Source organism: Pavona decussata, unplaced genomic scaffold (assembly GCF_977016875.1).
Source record: "Pavona decussata unplaced genomic scaffold, jaPavDecu1.1 SCAFFOLD_202, whole genome shotgun sequence".
In the NCBI taxonomy this organism is placed as follows: domain Eukaryota; kingdom Metazoa; phylum Cnidaria; class Anthozoa; order Scleractinia; family Agariciidae; genus Pavona; species Pavona decussata.
This window is the reverse complement of record NW_028145610.1, coordinates 1,930,479-1,948,461: the sequence shown is the minus strand read 5'-3', so window position 1 is coordinate 1,948,461 and position 17,983 is coordinate 1,930,479. Positions and strand designations below refer to the sequence as shown.

General features: G+C 40.3%; 2 protein-coding genes across 2 annotated transcripts in view; both read right to left on the bottom strand.

The window, feature by feature from the left end:
* The window catches only part of LOC146461080 (uncharacterized), a 99,836-nt gene extending 82,090 nt beyond the window's left edge, over nucleotides 1-17,746 (bottom strand). The window contains exon 1 of the mRNA XM_085087268.1: nucleotides 17,728-17,746. The gene's annotated coding sequence lies outside the window, so the exon portion shown is untranslated. The remainder of the gene's footprint in view (nucleotides 1-17,727) is intronic.
* Nucleotides 5,801-17,862, bottom strand: LOC146461079 (uncharacterized). The gene is made up of 3 exons (XM_085087306.1): nucleotides 17,728-17,862; nucleotides 12,910-13,500; nucleotides 5,801-11,553 (listed from the first exon to the last, which is right to left on the bottom strand). Exons 2-3 carry the CDS (start codon nucleotides 13,490-13,492, stop codon nucleotides 6,845-6,847), a joined length of 5,292 nt encoding a protein of 1,763 aa, XP_084943432.1. The 5' UTR covers nucleotides 13,493-13,500; nucleotides 17,728-17,862; the 3' UTR covers nucleotides 5,801-6,844.
* Nucleotides 17,863-17,983: the final 121 nt, after the last annotated feature.

Genomic DNA, 17,983 nt, shown 5'->3' with positions numbered 1-17,983 from the left:
TTGAATGTCTGGCCAAGAAACGATCTTAACAAAGCCGTTTTACCAGCGCCTCCGCTCCCCAGTAGTGCGATGCAATAGTCAAACTGCGGAATCGTTGCACAGGAAGCCATTTGCGGCGCGCCGTTTTATATAACCCCACGGATAAATTAACCAGCCTCAACAACTTTCTTCTTGAGGCCCTGCCAGGGAAGGGGGAGGGGGGTCCGTGTCGCTTGTCTGAATTTTAAAACGTCCTGTGTCGGTGTTTCGTCAGTGCTTCATGTCGCTGTCGGAAATTTAATGAAAATAGTTTGTCCTTGTCGGAATTTAAGGTTAGGAAAAACTACGCGTGATGCGGAAAATAGATCGCGAGCCGAGGTTCTTTATCACCTCAGAACTCTCAGACCCACACACGCTTACCTTGTGAAAAGGTCTGCTAATAATGCAAATCAACGGTAAAAAAGTATATGTACGAAGGCTTCACCACTCGCGGATGATGAGCCCGCGCTCCCACCAGAATTTTAGAGAAAATTTATTGTCTTTAGTTTTTATTGGTCAAACTTTCCCCTTGTTGGCCTTTACATCACATTAAAATTAGTGTAAAAACATATGAAATCACCGTTCTTTGTCGTTAATTCTCGGCCTTTAATATTGTCACTGTTGGAGTTTTGTCGAGAAAAGCTGTCTTTTGTCGCGAATTTATTTCATGCGCTGTCGCTACTTTTTGGGCCATGTCGCTTGTCGGAATTTACCCTGGCAGGGCCTCCTTCTTGCATCGAATTCGTCTCAGTGACTTTGATTCAATCTTAGATCTTGGACACGGCTTCAAACGTCTGCGACAATATGTCGGCAAATGCATTGGCATTTCTCAGGGGAAAGAATTTTTGCGCTGGTTTTATGGATGATTTCATCAATAGTAAAATTCATCACGTCTCCGGAAATAAAGTGAATTTGCCGCGGATTTTTTAAATTTTATCGCCAGTATTGCAGTGTGCATGGTCTACATGCATGTGTACTCCAGTCCCATATTATATTTTCTAAGTAGCTCGCTGTTACGTGTCTATTGTGAAACCTGTTTATCACAGTCAAGACTACGAAAACAAACTCATTTTGTGAAATATTGGCAAAGAAATAGTAAAGAAATATTGATAAAATACTCTTCAACACGGTTTGAATCATTTAAATGTACGATCACTCTTTAGTCTAATCAACAGATCCAAAACCAAAAGTACCATGTTCAGTAAATGAGTATAGCACCACAGGAAATTCTTGATCAATAGCTGCCATCCGCAGACTCAAAAATCCTAACCACCTTGTTCGGTATCATAACCAGTCTCCCGGAGGAAAGCACTGCTAAGTAGCTTTGTTTTGAATAGCCAATTCGGTTTCAATCAAAGTGGGGAAACAAGGTTGCACAACAAAAGGATTGGCCCTTGACTGAGCGAGTGGGATAAATAAATATACGCCAAGAAATTTCTGGCACTGGCTAAACTGATTAATTCCTTTTCACTTGTTTTCTCTGAGATACTAGACATAAGTAAACAATGCGAACAGGCGACTATTTGGACGTTTTACCTCTTGCTGAGTTCTCTTCAGTTGACAGTTCAAGACAGTATTATAATCACGGCAAAGGCCAACTTTTGCGTATTTTCAATATTTGTCGGTCAGTTCTTATACTCTCTATTCAGTCGTTGATAGTGTTCATCTGTTAAATTGAAGTTAGTTCCCTGACGGCGTCAAATTCTTGATATCAGTGATTTGTTGATTCGCAAGCATATTGGGGTGTTGTTCTGCACTGATGCACGGGTCATACGATGATAATTATTTTTGCGATCACAGTTTGGCAATGTGAGCGATTTTGGAGCGAAGCACGCTCAATCGGACTCCGCCCCTGTGTTGATATGGCTGGTTTAAATAGTAGAGAATATGCCTTTTGCTAGAAGATAGGGGAATATATTTTTATCCTCTCACATAACAAGTATAATTTGCAACTCGCTTGGCTCAGCCAAGAGTCAGTAGTCTTCTGGTCGGTTAATAATCTCGTCTTCACTTGCCTTCTACTCCGCTTGTAAGATTTCAGAACAGCTAGCTAGCCTGGCTTTGTTATCGTTTACTTGAGCTGAATTGGAAGTGCCTTCCCATGCTATGTTTCGGCCGTACTTAGCTCTGTTCAACTCTTCCGCAGTTTCAATGCTATGTTCAACTAGAGCTATAAAACTACTAAGTCTCACAGCCCAACTACTGTTAACGACTACCATTTAACTACATCAGTAGATTCACCTTTACTTATACTGTAGCTAGTGTAAACATGTTGTCGATGCTATCAGTCAGCTCAGACGGTATGACTAAATGGCCATTCAAATGATATAGGATAAGGGAAACCAGGACACACCAACAGGAACTATCAAGCAAACTGGTCTCTAATGAAAAGTTAAGTATTGATAAATGAGTGACCATGCATCACAGTTGTGTACGCAACTTCAGACGTCAACGGGATTCGAACCTATGACCTCTGCGATACCGGTGCAGTGCTCTACCAAGCCAACTGGGAGATGGTTATGTTGTGTATTTGTAACATGCCCGTAGAGTTCAGTGAAGTTAGTGATGGAGGTGAAATTTGTGAATGTTTTTTTTTTTCTAGTTTGAAACGTCAAGAAAGGCTGGTAAAGATTTTGCGGGAACAGTGAACCTTTCTACACAGCACATTTCTTGAAAAGAAAAAAAACAACTTACAACAACAACAACAACAACAACAACAGGAAAGCGCCTTAAAAGGCCGACATTCAACGTTGACAAACAATGACACTGCCAAAATTGTTTCAAACCAAAATGACAACTAAATCAATGTCCCAAAATTGACATCACAACAGTATATATCAAGGGCATTCAACAAGAATATTTAAAGAAGAGTGTTTCAAATTCCAAGATCGTATAATATTCGGGCGTTTAAAAGGGTAATTAACATTAATATTAATATTAGTCGATAAACACTTTGTTAATGTTTGATATAGCTTTCTATGTGCATTCAATCATACGGTATGAGGGATCAAAATATATGCCAGCCAAATATATAGATCAGAGTTTAAACAATTTGTTTTCTGATTAACAACTGATACGCATTATTACAAGACAGAATTAATCAGTGTGATTTATCAATTTGTCAGTATTGTACACGTGATTTTTATGTACAAAAAAAACAAAATGGTAATCGTCTACACAATACATAATTTTAAAACACTTGAATGACTACAGTTGTGTAATGTGAAACATTTTGAGAGAATTACATGTTTTATTAGGAACTGAGTCATTGCAATGTTTTGTGATTCGTAATAGTTGTCATAGCAGAATTACCAAGCCCTGTCTTCACTGAGAGGAGTCTCGGTTTCCTGTACTTACAAGTCTCTGACAAGTCACGTTTTGCTGAGGGTACTAACTGAACGAATAACAAAATATTGCGCACTTTCTGCATTCTCACGGATGTTGCGTCAATTTCAGTACTTAAAAAAGTTCTTGACTTGCATAACCATTCTTGAAGTACTAAATATATAACTTCCCGAGAAACGCAGTGTGTGTTCGGTCTTCCTGTTGCTGCTATGAGTAGTATTGTCTGGCGTTTTCTATCAGGATTCATTAGAATAAGGTTCCACAAAAGATAACCACTGCAAGTTTGGATCCAGACGCGAAAAACTGCGCTGAGTGCTTAGCTGTTCCCGAATAAACGATGCCTAACCCTTTTAAAATTAGATGGCTGTATGTATGATCGTGTCTTGGTTTGTTTTTCCTTGGTTGGCAGAGCTTTAAAGACCCGATTGAAAAAAAAAGTTATACAGGTCCATCTAATGTGGTCCAAGACCTCTGTGTTTGATCATGTAACGCCTTCTCCGGATCCGGTACATTTTCTCTGACAGACACTTTGCACCACTGTTCGCTCGCCGTAACATGTATTGCAAACATCTTGTTTTAAATTGGATCCGTAAGATAGTATACTACCAATGGCAAAAACCGAAAATTACTTTTGCAAATGTTAACGCTTTTTCACGGATGCGAGAGCTGACCCGTTTCCCGCTCATAGTCCCGGTGGATAAAGTCCGATTAGTCGGATTCAAACAGGCCAGATCTAATGTAGGCTCGATTACTAGCCGCTGTTCGGGAAATGAACGCCGGACCCGAGGGACCGGCGGAAACGTCGAACCAAGACTAATGCAAATTGGCAAAGACAATAGTATTTGCACGTTTACATTGGGTTCGGTACATTTGAATCAGGTCTAACCGGTTATCAGGCCCGAAAACTATTTTATGTGCGTACTATTCCAAAAAACACTGATCAAATTTCATTGATTTTGAATCTCCGTTACCACTTGTGTCCGATCGTTAGGAGTATTAAGATCACTCTTAGTCACTCTTAGGGCCAACAAAATGTTTGCACTTGTAACCAACAAACAGTCTGGACCCTTGTTCAGATACTCATGCACTTAGACATTGTAAGAAGTCTTAGCCCTTTAACCCCTAATATCAAAGAACAAATTCTTCTGTCTTGTTCCCATATTTTTCTTATAAAAGAACTGAGGGGAAGTTATTAAAATATCAAGAAAATTCACCTTGGGTGATCATATCCTTAGTTCTCATTACCTCAGGGGTTGAAAAAGCATTGATATTATAAGTGATATTACAGTGAACTCGTTTTGGAACTTTTCATTCAGTTTGTTTTTAATTTTGTGTGCCCTCAGTTGTCAAACCAGTCAACGGTTTTACCTTTGAACGACAAAAATTGGCCCTCGTTTAAAGGCTTGCATTTATCCCCGAATAAAATGGTTGTTTGAGTTATTGTTACCTCTGTTAACCAATATTTGAACTTGGCTAATGGCATAATCAAATGTTTTTGTTGAATACTTCTCTACCTTATTTTCATTCTAAAAAAGTTGTTAGGCTAATATAAATAAGTATTACACATTATTTACCAAACAATATTTTTCAGGAGCGACACGGAGTTTCCTCTAAGAGTACAGGTTTCGCTACGTTTGCGTAAAAACTGAGAAAAAAGACCCATTTGTTATGAAAGTCAGGGAACATTCTCGACTTTCGTTTAGTTTTTTCGACGCCATGAACCAAGATTCGAAAACAGGACGCTGTCACACGATAAAATATTGTAGACTTAAAACATTCACGTGGCTCCCAAAATCTGGTTGATTGACAAAATTTGTCGTTAGGGAGGGGTAGTAAAGTTTCCAGTTGTCGCTTTCGTAGAAATACCCGAGCAGCAAGCCAATTTTCTGCGGCTGGTATGGTCCACCTGAAACAAATATTCCACCGCAAAAAACTGTTGAGTTACCCCTGGCAGATTGCAAGGCGGCCCGTGTTGCTTCGTAAATCGGGCCCCAGACCAACGCATTCCAACGTTTGTCTTCCCTAAGGTTTCGTTCACACAATTTGTTTGCTAGCTAGAGACAAAGCCATCTTAATTTGCCAAAGCAGCGATAACAAAACTTTTAAGACTACGAAAAACGATTTCGTACAGAAGTCGTTATTTCCATTACTGAGGATAATGGAAAAAAAAGTCATTCCAACTTACACAAGCTGTTGTATAACACGTGTTTAAAATATGAAAATGTAAATATCTCACTGAAAAACGTTTACAAACGGAGAAATCCTGTGTTTTGATCAAAACAAAAGTAAATGGCAGCCACGAGCTGTTGTCTGGCATACAGATGTTCTTTCTCTGGGTCAACAGGAAGAAACAACACTCCTACCCCCCTCCCGAGGTTCGCTGACGTTCAGTAGGTGTACAGTTAACCATAGATACGACAACATGAATTAAGCTACGTTTTGTCAGAAAATGAAACAAACATAAATTTTATTCTACAAATAGATTCCTAATCTACAAGATACGAAACGTATGAATTGATTAAAAATATATATAAGAAGAAAGGTATAAGAAAAACTGGCTGGCATAAGCTGATTGAAAATAAGCATCATTAACTACCATCTGTCCAGAGATGAAACCTAACCTGCGTACCAGAATTTACGCCTGGGGCCTAGCTACTAAACAGTACTTTCCTATCGGAACGAGTTGTTATCCTCTACAATGTGGTTCTACACAAATTCAAATAGAAGCTTTTGATTAGTAATTTTCTTTAGTGTTGTTTGTTCTGGTATAGAAGGTATCTGAAACAGACAGATTGCTCTGACGTTTTAGCATGCCGATGAAATCCGTAAGTACGGTGCCTACTTTTGTTACTGCGCATACGTTCTGCACATCTCGAGGTACTCGGGTTTCCTATGGGTGGTGCGTATACTAATACATGCGGTGAAAACAGAACTTAGCAAATGCTCTAATATCGAAAACGGAAATTGGGGGTAACTATGCATTAGAATAATTGTTGCCCAATTTTCTAAAATGCCCTGCTATCCCCAATTTTTCTTTCTGGATTCCAGTAGCTCATACTGAGAACTGCTATTCCTGCATAGTCATAAAGTGTGCATAAACACTCTTGTTTTAGTAGGCACCGTCCTTAAGTGCAACCATTCAAATGAACATTGCTGAGCATCACTTTCCAGTGTTTACTTATTGTACAAAGTGGGTCTTTCTTCTCGGGACGCTGTAAAAACGATGAGATCCCTTAACTGTGAGCATCCAAATGAAAGTTCTCCAATCGGTGCTTTGCCGTCGTAATGATTTTTCTTAGATTTGGATTGCTGTGCGCCGTTGGGAGCCAAAGGGTCATCAGTATCAGGATCACACATTTCCTAGTTTGGTTAGGGCATCAGTTCAAAAAATAGCGACGGAGGTAACTTTGGTAATGAGAGGAGTAACAGGGCTCGTCAAAATTGGTATTCATTCACAAACCCTGCTACCTACTGGGAGCCTTCAACGAAACCGTTGTTTCCTTTTCCTGGATTGTCGTTTCTTGAGCGTTCCGGTGTTTTTTCTCGGGGCTTGAGGTGCGTCAGGTATGTCTTGCTCTAAGGCACGCATTGCTCTGTCCACCCAGTTTAAAGCATCTGGAATTTTTTCTAAGGGAAATATGCGATGATAGTAAAGGGTGATAGTCTCAGATTCAAGATCAAAGTTTGCCAAAACACAAGCCGCCTTAATTCCCATCACTTGGTCTGGGAGGTGACGTCCGTGTCTTGCTACGAAATAGTGTGTTAAGCCCATTGGGTGGTACACCAAACTACAAAGGTGAAGCTGTGGGCAAATCATGAGACAGAGTTTACAACGATACAGATAATCAGTCAGCATGTCTGAATTCGGTCCAAAGGGTGGTGATACATTAAGTGAAGCGATCACACAGAAAGAAATGGCACCTCCATTTACATCACCTTTTTTGACAAGTGGTGGTGTGTCGTTTAGCTTCAACAATTTGAAATTGACGCATTCCTTGTTGGCTGCAAGGATGGCTTTACAGACAGAATGATGAATAGGCTTAGCCATGTCAAAACATTCCTGGTCACAGTACCTTGCCACGTGACAATTAGGACACTCGATCGGGTCACCGTTCAATTGCAAATCCTTGCAGCACGTGCAACAGGAATTTGTTTTAACCTCAAACAGCGCCTTGGAAGCTTCTGATACCTTATTTTCATTTACAACAGGGGACTTGAATTCCACCATGGATTGATGATCCAGTATGGTATCTTCGAGTAAAAAACGTAGGTAAAGTGGCACGATAATTTTTCTGGACGTTGGCGCTGCCGACAACTGTAGATAAAATTCTCGCTCGAAATGGCAACGTTCATTTGAATCCCGGGGAAAAATTGCGGGCCCGAAATTCTGGCTGAATTGGCATTTCTGGACCAAAACATTTCCCTTACCATTCAATATGACCCGAAGTCCTCCACAAACATTTCTGTCAAGCACATTTCGTTCAAACTGCAAATTGCTTGCAGAACAGCACACAACACCCCAACAACGATTGTCGGAAATGACATTTTCCTCTACAACCGCGTTGGCTTTGTTTAACAAGACACCATGCTTGCCATTGTGGGTCAGAGAATTTCGTAATAATCGGCCTCCCTCAGAAGTATTTATGACCACCAGGCCTGAAAAAGTGTTAGCAGCAATAAAATTCTTATCCAGGTAAAATGACGAAGGGGAATCTATTACTATACCGTACACATTACGTTTTACGTCATTGCCATCCAAAATTATGTGGCAGAATTGCTTTCCTTGAATGTGAAGCCCAGTTCCACGGCATTCACGGATGCTCGATGATCTAACTGAAACAACGTTTTGTCCACGAGATGATTTAGTAAAATTAATTTTTATTCCCGTGCAGGCTGCACCTGTGATAGCACAGTGATCTATGACTAACGATTGCACGTCATTGGCTTCTATTAAGGCACTAGGGTTTTGTTCAGTTGCGGCAGTCAGCTCCGTCGGAAATAGGTGTGGTCCTCCCAACGTTAAAGTGTCAAAGTTCTGAGAGGCACAGTAATCTTCCACACCTTTTTCCGTTGTTATGGCAGGAATATCAAAGTCTTCCAACAGTGTGGTATTTCTCGCGATTAGAGGGACTATAGAATAAATGTTGACGAATCTTATGTTTTCAAACATAAACGATCCATGCGATAAATAAAGCCCTTGGAGGCAATTAACCGTTGCGATGCTTCCAGGAAGGCAAACAAAATAATACTGTCCATCCGAAAGGGTCATCCTCTTCAAATCATAGTGGCCTTCATCTAAAATGATAGTAAGGGAACTGTTTGAAAAGTCACTTTGGACTTCAACGAGTCTTTCCAGTTCTTTGAGCTCGCTAACCTGAGACACAAACTTGTATTCAATTCGATCTAGTATTCCAGGAAATTTCGTTTGCAACTTTCTTATGTCGTTTGGCTTTGAATTTGCAAACTTGAAATTTAGCACAGCCATTGCAGCTTGAGCTCTTGAAGTCAACTCGGTTCTACCACTTTCCACCAGTTTGCACAACGCATATACTTTCCAGTAGTAACCACGATAGTGCTGAATGTTTACGTGTGTAGACGCACTAAAGTCGTCAACAGCCGTCTCATAGTTTCCCATTTGCAAATGCGTGATGCCACGGCGACAGAGAATCTCTCCAACAGGAACCAAGTGTGGCTGTTTGTATTCTTCCTTGAATGATCCACGAAAACCTTTTAAATTCGACATTCTAACAATGTCAGAATACAACTCAACGGATGTTTGAAAATCGCCCTTGCTAAAGGCCTCTCTTGCCTTTGATTCAATAACTTTGATTGTTTCTAACGTTCTGTCGTTGGTCTTTTCTCTGACATCAGCTGATTCATTTAACTTGCAAGAAATTAGGTGGCCGTCCCCACATGGGAAAGAGACTCTTGTTACCTTCAGCAGATCGTCATTTTTGTAATAACGAATGGGTTCTTTTACTGCACAAATGATTTCGAAGACAAACTGTTGCAAACGGTAAGCTTGAAAGTCCATTCCAATGGAATAGCAGAACAAAGCTGCTTCGCAAGAAAGCCTGGCAGATGCCTCACAAAAGAAACAAGTTTTCAAGGGGGAATCCTTGAAGAGATTGCATACAAGGTAAAAGGCATTTTTGGACAGATTTCTCCAGCGCCGTCCTTCAAGGGGAGCGGCAGCTAGACTTAAGCCGGCTAAGACAGTTTCTCCCATAGGATTTGGTTTCTCTACTACCATAGATGTCATTTTGTGACGAAAATCACTAAGAAACTCTGCACCACCTATACAGTTGAGGAATGCTTGGTGCATCATCCCAACAGCAGAAGATAAGACATTGTCAGTTTCACCTTCCCTGTTGCAACGATCTCTCAAGGTCTCTTGGACAAGGCGATGGATGCTTAAAGTATCATCCGACTTGCGTTTGAATAGTGAAAACTTAATCAATAAATCAACAATTTGCTGTGCACCGAGAGGCATTTCTAAACGTTTCTTCAGGTCCTCATGTGGCTCAATCTCGGGGGCACCGACGTTCAAAACATCAATTGGTATATCATCTGGGAACAAATATGCTGCGATTTTCATGAAAAAAGCGGCTGCCCTTCCAAGGCCTTTGTCTCTCCCACAATTGGTGATGTAATAAAAATTAAGAAGCCACGTAGTTTGCACCCCAAGGCGTTCCTCGTTGTAGATCTCTGTGTGTGGTATGGCACTCTTCATGCTTAAAAGCATCGCCTTTTGCGAACGATATTGCTGAAGGTATAACGGAATGGGGCATTCCAACGCTTTAATGTAGGCTGCGGCTTGTTCTAAGGCTAGAGGTAATCCACCAAGCTCTTCGGCAAGTTCTTTTTTCCCTTGGCCCTCATCTTCACAACTGGATTGTATTCCTGTACGTTTGTCAAGGAACTCAGTGGATTCACTTACAGAAAAAAGGTCCAACTCGTAACAGTTTTCTGGCGAAAGGCGTAGGTCCTCGCAAAGCACTCGGTGTGTTCTTCTGGAAGTAACCAGAATGTCACCTGACGTTTTGCTTTTCCACTGACCGAAAAACAGTTTCCTTGCGCAGGAGCTAAGTTCCTTTTGATCTAGATTGTCAACAAGTAAGAGCCACTTCTCCGTCAAATTACCCAGCCATGAGAGACTTTCAGTCAGCAGATCTTCAAACGATTTACCTTCTTTGAACTTATTGGACTGGGTGCTGTCTACCTCTACAAACTCTTCATGAATTCCCTGAAGAGATACCCTCATTAAATCATCACTCTCTCCGTTTACAACAAACACGCCTCCAGGGTAGCGTTCCATGTTGCGCCAAGCGTACTCGAGGGCAAGAGAAGACTTTCCGCATCCTCCAAGCCCACAAATCCCACGGATATTAACCCCCCTCTTTGGGACTCCACGGCTATTTTCTGTAACGTTAACATCGTCAAAAGCCCTTTCTAGGGTCTCCAATATCTTCTTTCGGCCTGTAAAGTACTCATTTCTGTCTAGCGCCCCAAAAAACACTGGATGCTTTGTACGCTCTTCACTTTTCGCATCATTGCATCTTAGATCTGCCACTTGTTGCTTCAAGGACTCCACGTCATCCTTTATCTGTTCAACTTCCTGATCTGCCACTTGTTGCTTTAAGGACTCCACGTCATCCCTTATCTGTTCAACGTCCTGATCTGCCACTTGTTGCTTCAAGGACTCCACGTCATCCTTTATCTGTTCAACTTCCTGATCTGCCACTTGTTGCTTTAAGGACTCCACGTCATCCTTTATCTGTTCAACGTCCTGATCTGCTACCTGTTGCTTCAAGGACTCCACGTCATCCTTTATCTGTTCAACTTCCTGATCTGCCACTTGTTGCTTTAAGGACTCCACGTCATCCTTTATCTGTTCAACTTCCTGATCTGCCACTTGTTGCTTCAAGGACTCCACGTCATCCTTTATCTGTTCAAGTTCCTGATCAGCCACTTGTTGCTTCAAGGACTCCACGTCATCCTTTATCTGTTCAACTTCCTGAGGAAGTTCGACGAGCTGGTCAAGAGAGCGCTTAACTCCAAGCAACTGAGATTCCAATTCGTCTTTTTGTTCGACAAATTCATCCAAATTTGAGGAAAGTAGCAACACTTCATTCTTAACCAAGTTTAATAAGGAAGGGTCTACAGGGGAATTTCCACAGAAGGTTGTGCCTGTAAGACAAAAGTACGAATTGTCAGTGAAATTAGTGAAGAGTTCTTCATTACAGCCACGCTCTGGATGACAGCTGAAGTAAATCAGTAAGTTACTGGTTTGTGCAACAAGAAATATCATCTATTCGTCTATATACATATTACTGAGAGAGAGAAGAGTCAACTCTGCAGTGTAAATTTATTTTCTGGAAGGAAACCACTTGATTTTGTTACCTGAGACGAACAAAAGTTTTTCCACAACTTGATTGTCTTAAATTAATTTTTTTCGGTTTGTAGCGATCCGCGAAATGCGCTGTACATTTCTTTGAAATAAACAACACGTATTATAGAAAAAAACCTAATCGCACGCGGTCGCTAAACCACGTGGTCGGTTAATATTACCCGACACCTGGTAAAGAAATGTAGTTCATAGCTGTTAAAGGAAAAATCTTTGTTCTAGGTGAATTAAAACTCTTGTCCCTTCGTATTTTGATCGCTGATACAGTACCGACTAAGCCACGAGGCCAATAGCTAACTGAATATTTTGGGGTTATGGTCCATAGCCCGGGATCAATTCCTCACACCCCTCCCCCGTGCACTCCTTTTTACTCGCAAGAAAAGGCTTCGTAATTTTGCAGGGTTTCCAAAATAAAATCTCGGTCCAAATTAAGTCACCGAGTTACAAGCGGCTCTGATCGCACTTTTTTCCCTGCGCTCCCCGCAACCTGAACACCTGGAGCAGGAGACATGTTGTTGGCATTAATGATATAGAAATTTGCACACGGTTTATCTCCAGATCCATTAAAGAAGAATGTTTGAAGATTTCTTTGGAATTAATGTCAATCATGCATTCGAATGTGTACAAATGATGTACAGAAATTAAGAGCGACTCCCCCGTAGAACCTCATACTCAATTTTTATCTAAAAAATAGATTTCCCTGATAACTCTTCCATCAATTTCCCTTGGCAACTAGGTAACAAATATGAAATACAAACGGGGAAAGTTAATTTTTCTTAAAATTCTGTGATTCGAACTTTTCTGTGCTCGAAACCCACTTGAAATTCAACTTAAATTTCTCCGTTCGTATTTTACATTTGTTACCTACTTTCCAGGAGAAATTGATGGAAGAGTCATCAGCGAAATCTATTTCTCAGATAATAATTGAATATGAGGTTCTTAGGGAGAGTCGCTCTTAATTTCGCAAAAACTGTTGGTAACCCTCAGAGACCAACTTGAGAAAGGTAACATTGGATCTCTCCTGTAAAAATTTCCTGCATCTGCCCTTGCTTTGTATGTTACCATGCATCCATGAAAACAGAGAGACTCTAAACCTAGCATTCTTAGAACACTGACTAAATTTAAAATACAATAAAAACCTTTGGTCTCCCAGTCATTCAACTCTAACAAAAGCCTGGTCTCATCCGCAGTGGGTAGGCCGATGGATTGGACAAGTTGCTGCATCTCCTGAAAACAGCTCTGGAACTTGGGTGCATCCCAGTCGGTGAAGTTGCAGTGGGGCCACTCATTTCTCACATGTTCTCTCAGTACCTTGGCTGATGCTTGTATAGCAGGAGAAAACACTGGTACGTCGCCAAGAAGCAAAAGAACAGCAGAACCATCACACTTTCCATCAAATGCACTGAACTTAGCCATGAAAGGTTGAAGGTAAAGTTTGGCCAGGTCAACATGACTTGTAACTCTGTAGTCAAATTTAGAAAAGTCAGGTTTTCCGGAAGGACGTTTGTGATTGCTGTTGCCATTAATGTTCTCATATTTCAGATTTTTGGGATGCTTCTTCAGAACTCCAGGTGCAGTTTGGGCATGAATGTTATGGCTGGATCTTAAGCTCTGATATTCTGCCTGCAAACACTGCTCCACAAATGGGCGAATTTGCTGTACCAGCTTGTTGAAAGCGATCCCGATAACCACCCAACGCTTTTGGTCGTCAGATACATGCATGTCATCTCCTAAAGATAAATTAATTATTGGAGAAAATGTTTGGAAATAAATGGGTAACATTTGGCTGCTCGAACAATGGCACTTATAGAGTTTGACCAAATACATGATACGTAATTGGAAACGGATAGTTCTAAGTACAAGCATTGAGATTTTACGTTTGTCAGGGAACTATGTGAAATGCTATTTTCATGACTTTACTTACACCAAAGGGACAGTGCAATATTTATCGGAGGGGGTATGGGAGAGAAAATGGGAAGACTTTATAAATTTTTTGGCAGTGCTAAAAGGGAGCGGGGGGGGGGGGGGGTATGCACTGCTTGCTGAGTTATTGAGGAGGGTCTTGGCATAGAGTGGCAATGTCTCAAACACTGAGGAGGCAAAATATGAGGTATGATTTATAGACAATACAGTGTGTTTATTTCGTATTGTCAATTCTTGAATAGAGGATTACCTTATTATAGGTAATCTCTTGTGTTAATTAAGGTATTTGAAATTAACGCGAATTGAAACGGCCACCTTGGGGACAGAAGAAAGTGGCCGTTGTGGAGAGGTGGCCCTTATAGGGAGGTAGGGGTGTAATATGACACATTTTTTTTCGGGAAGTACAACATGTTTATTGTGCCAAGTTTATGCTTACTGTAACCTATAATGGTGATCCAATCTTAAATAACATATACAGATAAAATACACAATAAAACGTAAATAATGTTTTGAATCAAAATGTTAACAAGACGAAACGAGCAAGGTTCGCAACATTCGCTATATTATTGTAGACAATTTATGCTTACTGCAGCATATAAATGGAACACAATCAAAATACGTATATCATAAAATGGATACAGAAACGTAATGTTCCGAAGACAAATGTCGATTACTGCATCAACTTATAAAAAAAGATTTTTACAAAAAAACTGTACTGGCCGTTGTCGAGAGGTTATTTTGGCAGTTGAGGACGCACTTTCGTGGCCGTTGCCGTTGTAGAGACGCCATTGACTTGTTGATGGTGGTATTTTAATCACGAAAACACCGGAAAAGATTCAGTACCTGATTTGAATACAACCATACTTTCAATTAAAATAACAGAAAAGCAACAAAATAACGTAATGAGGTAACACAGGCTGTCTTGACATCGAAAACTGACTTAAAAGCAAATCAGTTTATCTTCAGGGCAACGAAACAACAAAATATATCCGAAAAGGACCATATTACAAGTAAAACGTACATGATATCTTTTCAGTCGGTACGAAAACAACTCAGTTTTACTTAAATAATATTCTTATTAACTCGTGAATGCGCGCATGGGCAATGAACGAGTTATAGCGATGGCTGACTGTTGACTTGGTTGGTTGGTTGGCTCTGTTGTTAACTTTCGGGCGTGGGCAGTGAATGAGTTTTAAATTCAATTAGTGGAAAAAACACGCGAACATTTTTGTTCACGGCGCATCAGGATATTCTTATTCAATATGTAGAGAATAATTTGACGATCATTTAGTGCAAGAATGGAGATTTTTCGTTCAATCTGAGCAAAGTTACAAGTTTTATCAGTTCTTTAGAAAGTCCGGGGTCGTAAACTCAATTAGTGAAAAAAAAAACCAGGAAATTTTTTTTCACGACGCATCAGAATTCTCTTACTCATTCTGTAGAGAATAATTTGACAATCATTTTAGTGTAAAAATGGAGATTTTTCGTTGAATCTGAGCAAAGTTATGGGTTTTTTCGTTTTTCCCACAAAGTGCGGTGTCTTTTAAGAATTAAAAATAATTTAATTTAGGGGTTATTCACATGATTCCGGAATGAAACTCAATCCGGAATGATGTTTCGTTCCAGAATGAAGTTCGTGCCGCATTCTCATGTAAAATTGACCGACTCTGGCTCACGTGGTTTAAGTTCCCGTGCATCAATAAACAAAGATGGCGCAAGTTTCGCACGAAACGTTGTTGTGCTTATTAATGGCAATAGTTGCCACGATTTCGAACAACTTGACCACAGGGCTGCTTCTTTGGGCCAGACGGAAAAGACAATAACGTATGTTGGCGCTGAGTCCAAACTCTGGCTTATCCGAGTCCCATTTCACTCCTTCTCCCAACTTTTGCCTTTTATAGCTAATGAAAACGTCCAGCAATTTTTCTGTTTTCGTTCCCTCCCATTTCCATCTACAAACCGAATCTTTCTTTACTTTCATATCCGCCATCTTGAAAAAGATACGCATGCGCTACTTGCCCCAGGCGATTTTTCATCTCGGAACGAAGTTCGTTCTCACTTTACATGATACCAGAATGAAATGTCATACCAGAACGAAAATTTCATTCGGATTGAAAACCGGAATGAACTCATTCCGGAATGACTTGTGCGAGGGCACAATTTTGTCTCGGCATCATGTAAACAGATGCAGAGAAATATATGGAGATGGAATGGACTCATTCCGGAATGAAACTCATTCCGGAATCATGTGAATAGCCCCTTAGAAATAATTTAATTAAAAAATAATTTAATTTACAAGTAATTGTCGGCATGGACTTTGAATAAACAAGACCCTTTTTAGAGCTTTTACGTTTAGCACTAGTGGCCTTATTTATTGTAGGCCTCACCGATTTTTTAACCTATCCTCCCTTCGCGATTGAACTTCTAACTGAATCGCGTCAATCGTTTTAGTCAGAAAGAATGCGAGATATTGCGTTGCGCAACTTGAAATTTTGCCACCAAAAAATATTTCCCGCCAGAAAATGTCTTCAGCTATAACTTTTTGCATACATGAAAACTCGACATCTTTCATCATATTTTATCTTCTCATACAAAAGTATTACATCAAGTAGATTAGTTTGCTAAAAAACACCAGTTTTGCTGTCAGTTTTCACGCGAAAGCGGAAAGTGCCATGTCACGCATCAGTGACGTCGTAAACAAAATTATGCAACTTTCTGGTGAAATGAATACTTTTAGATCTTGTCAGCTTTCATAGAGGTTTCAAAGGGAAAAATGTTTCATTTTCGCAATTTACAACTGGTAATTTATGGGAAAGCAAAAGGACGCAGTCGATAAATAATTCTTATTTAGCAAGAGCTAGTCATATCTCATTATTTTTACTTGAAGATTGCGTGGACTGAACTCCAAAGGAAAAATTTCACGCATTTATGTCGGGCAAGAAATGTAATGCGATACTTTGTTCAACAGATTTCCCTTTGTGAGATCGGCTTGAAAAACACAAATCTACCTGGAAGTTAAAAAAAAGTATGCCCTGGAGTAATTTGGTAATTTTAATGATGATGGATGATTTTAGTAATTGATGGTCAGAATCCACTAGCCCGATCGCAAAATCCAGTAGCCCCGGACTATCGGACACGAATTTGCATGACGTAGCTGCACATGGCGTGCTTCTATGAACTTTGAATAAAAAAACATGTGAAATTTTTTTAATCAGCGCATCAGAATAATCTTATTCAATCTGTAGAGAATAATTTGAGAATCATTTTCATAGTACAAGAATGGTTATTTCTCGTTACATAATCTGGCAAAGATATAATTTCTTTTAGCTTTCAAGGAAGTTTCCGTAGCCGTCTTAATTTCAATTACTGATGTGTCATCTGCATTCACGAGTTGGCTCACAGGAGCCTTTGATTTTGCTAACATAGCGATTAAATCCGGTAAAAATATCGTAAGGATTACTTCATGATAGACAAAACAGGCAACAGTCAGAATACAGCTGCTGTACCGATCGAAGGATTCGAAGTGGATAAATGCTAATCACCGCTATGATGAAGGAAACACCCAACTCTTCTCTCCTGGCGATGACAACCTTTACCGCAACAGCGGCGTATACTCAAAGCAAAACTGGTGTCCTAACTAACACGAATTATAACCAAGTTGATTTTGAAGCCAACAAGTAACTTGCATGCGAGCGCTTGGTAGGCCATCGGAACTAGCCTACGTACACAGCGATAGCAATATCAAAACAAAGTATCGCAGTCAAAGATGTCCCCTCGAATGAAATATAGAAATGCGTCCTCGATAAAAGTAGGGAGTAGTACAAATGTCCGTAAATGGGAGTATGCGAATATGATGCTACTAGTAACGAAAACAGTCCTTAAATTCCACCTTGAATTAACAAGCCCGCATGCTTGCGTATGGAATCCAATTGCCGTCCGGATGGAGTCATTATGTCACAATTTTGTCGAAAGATCTGCAAGCAAATTGACTTATGGAGTATAAATTGCAGAATACCTTGCCACAAACAACTTACCTTTGAGTCATCGGAAGAGAAATATCGAACTTAATGCAGAAAGGCGCTGTTGTGCTTCCCTCAGTTCATCACTTCCGCGTCTGATGAGCAGAAAGTGAAAGTGTTGAAAGTCGGGAAGTCGTTCACTCATTCACATCAGTGGTGGTTGGACACGATCCGCAAAGCATGCTGGGGCGAATTGTCGGTTCGAGGTCAGTTGTAACAAACCTTCGTGCTGCGCGGATCTCAAGGAATGACAAATTTTCGCTTCAAAAAG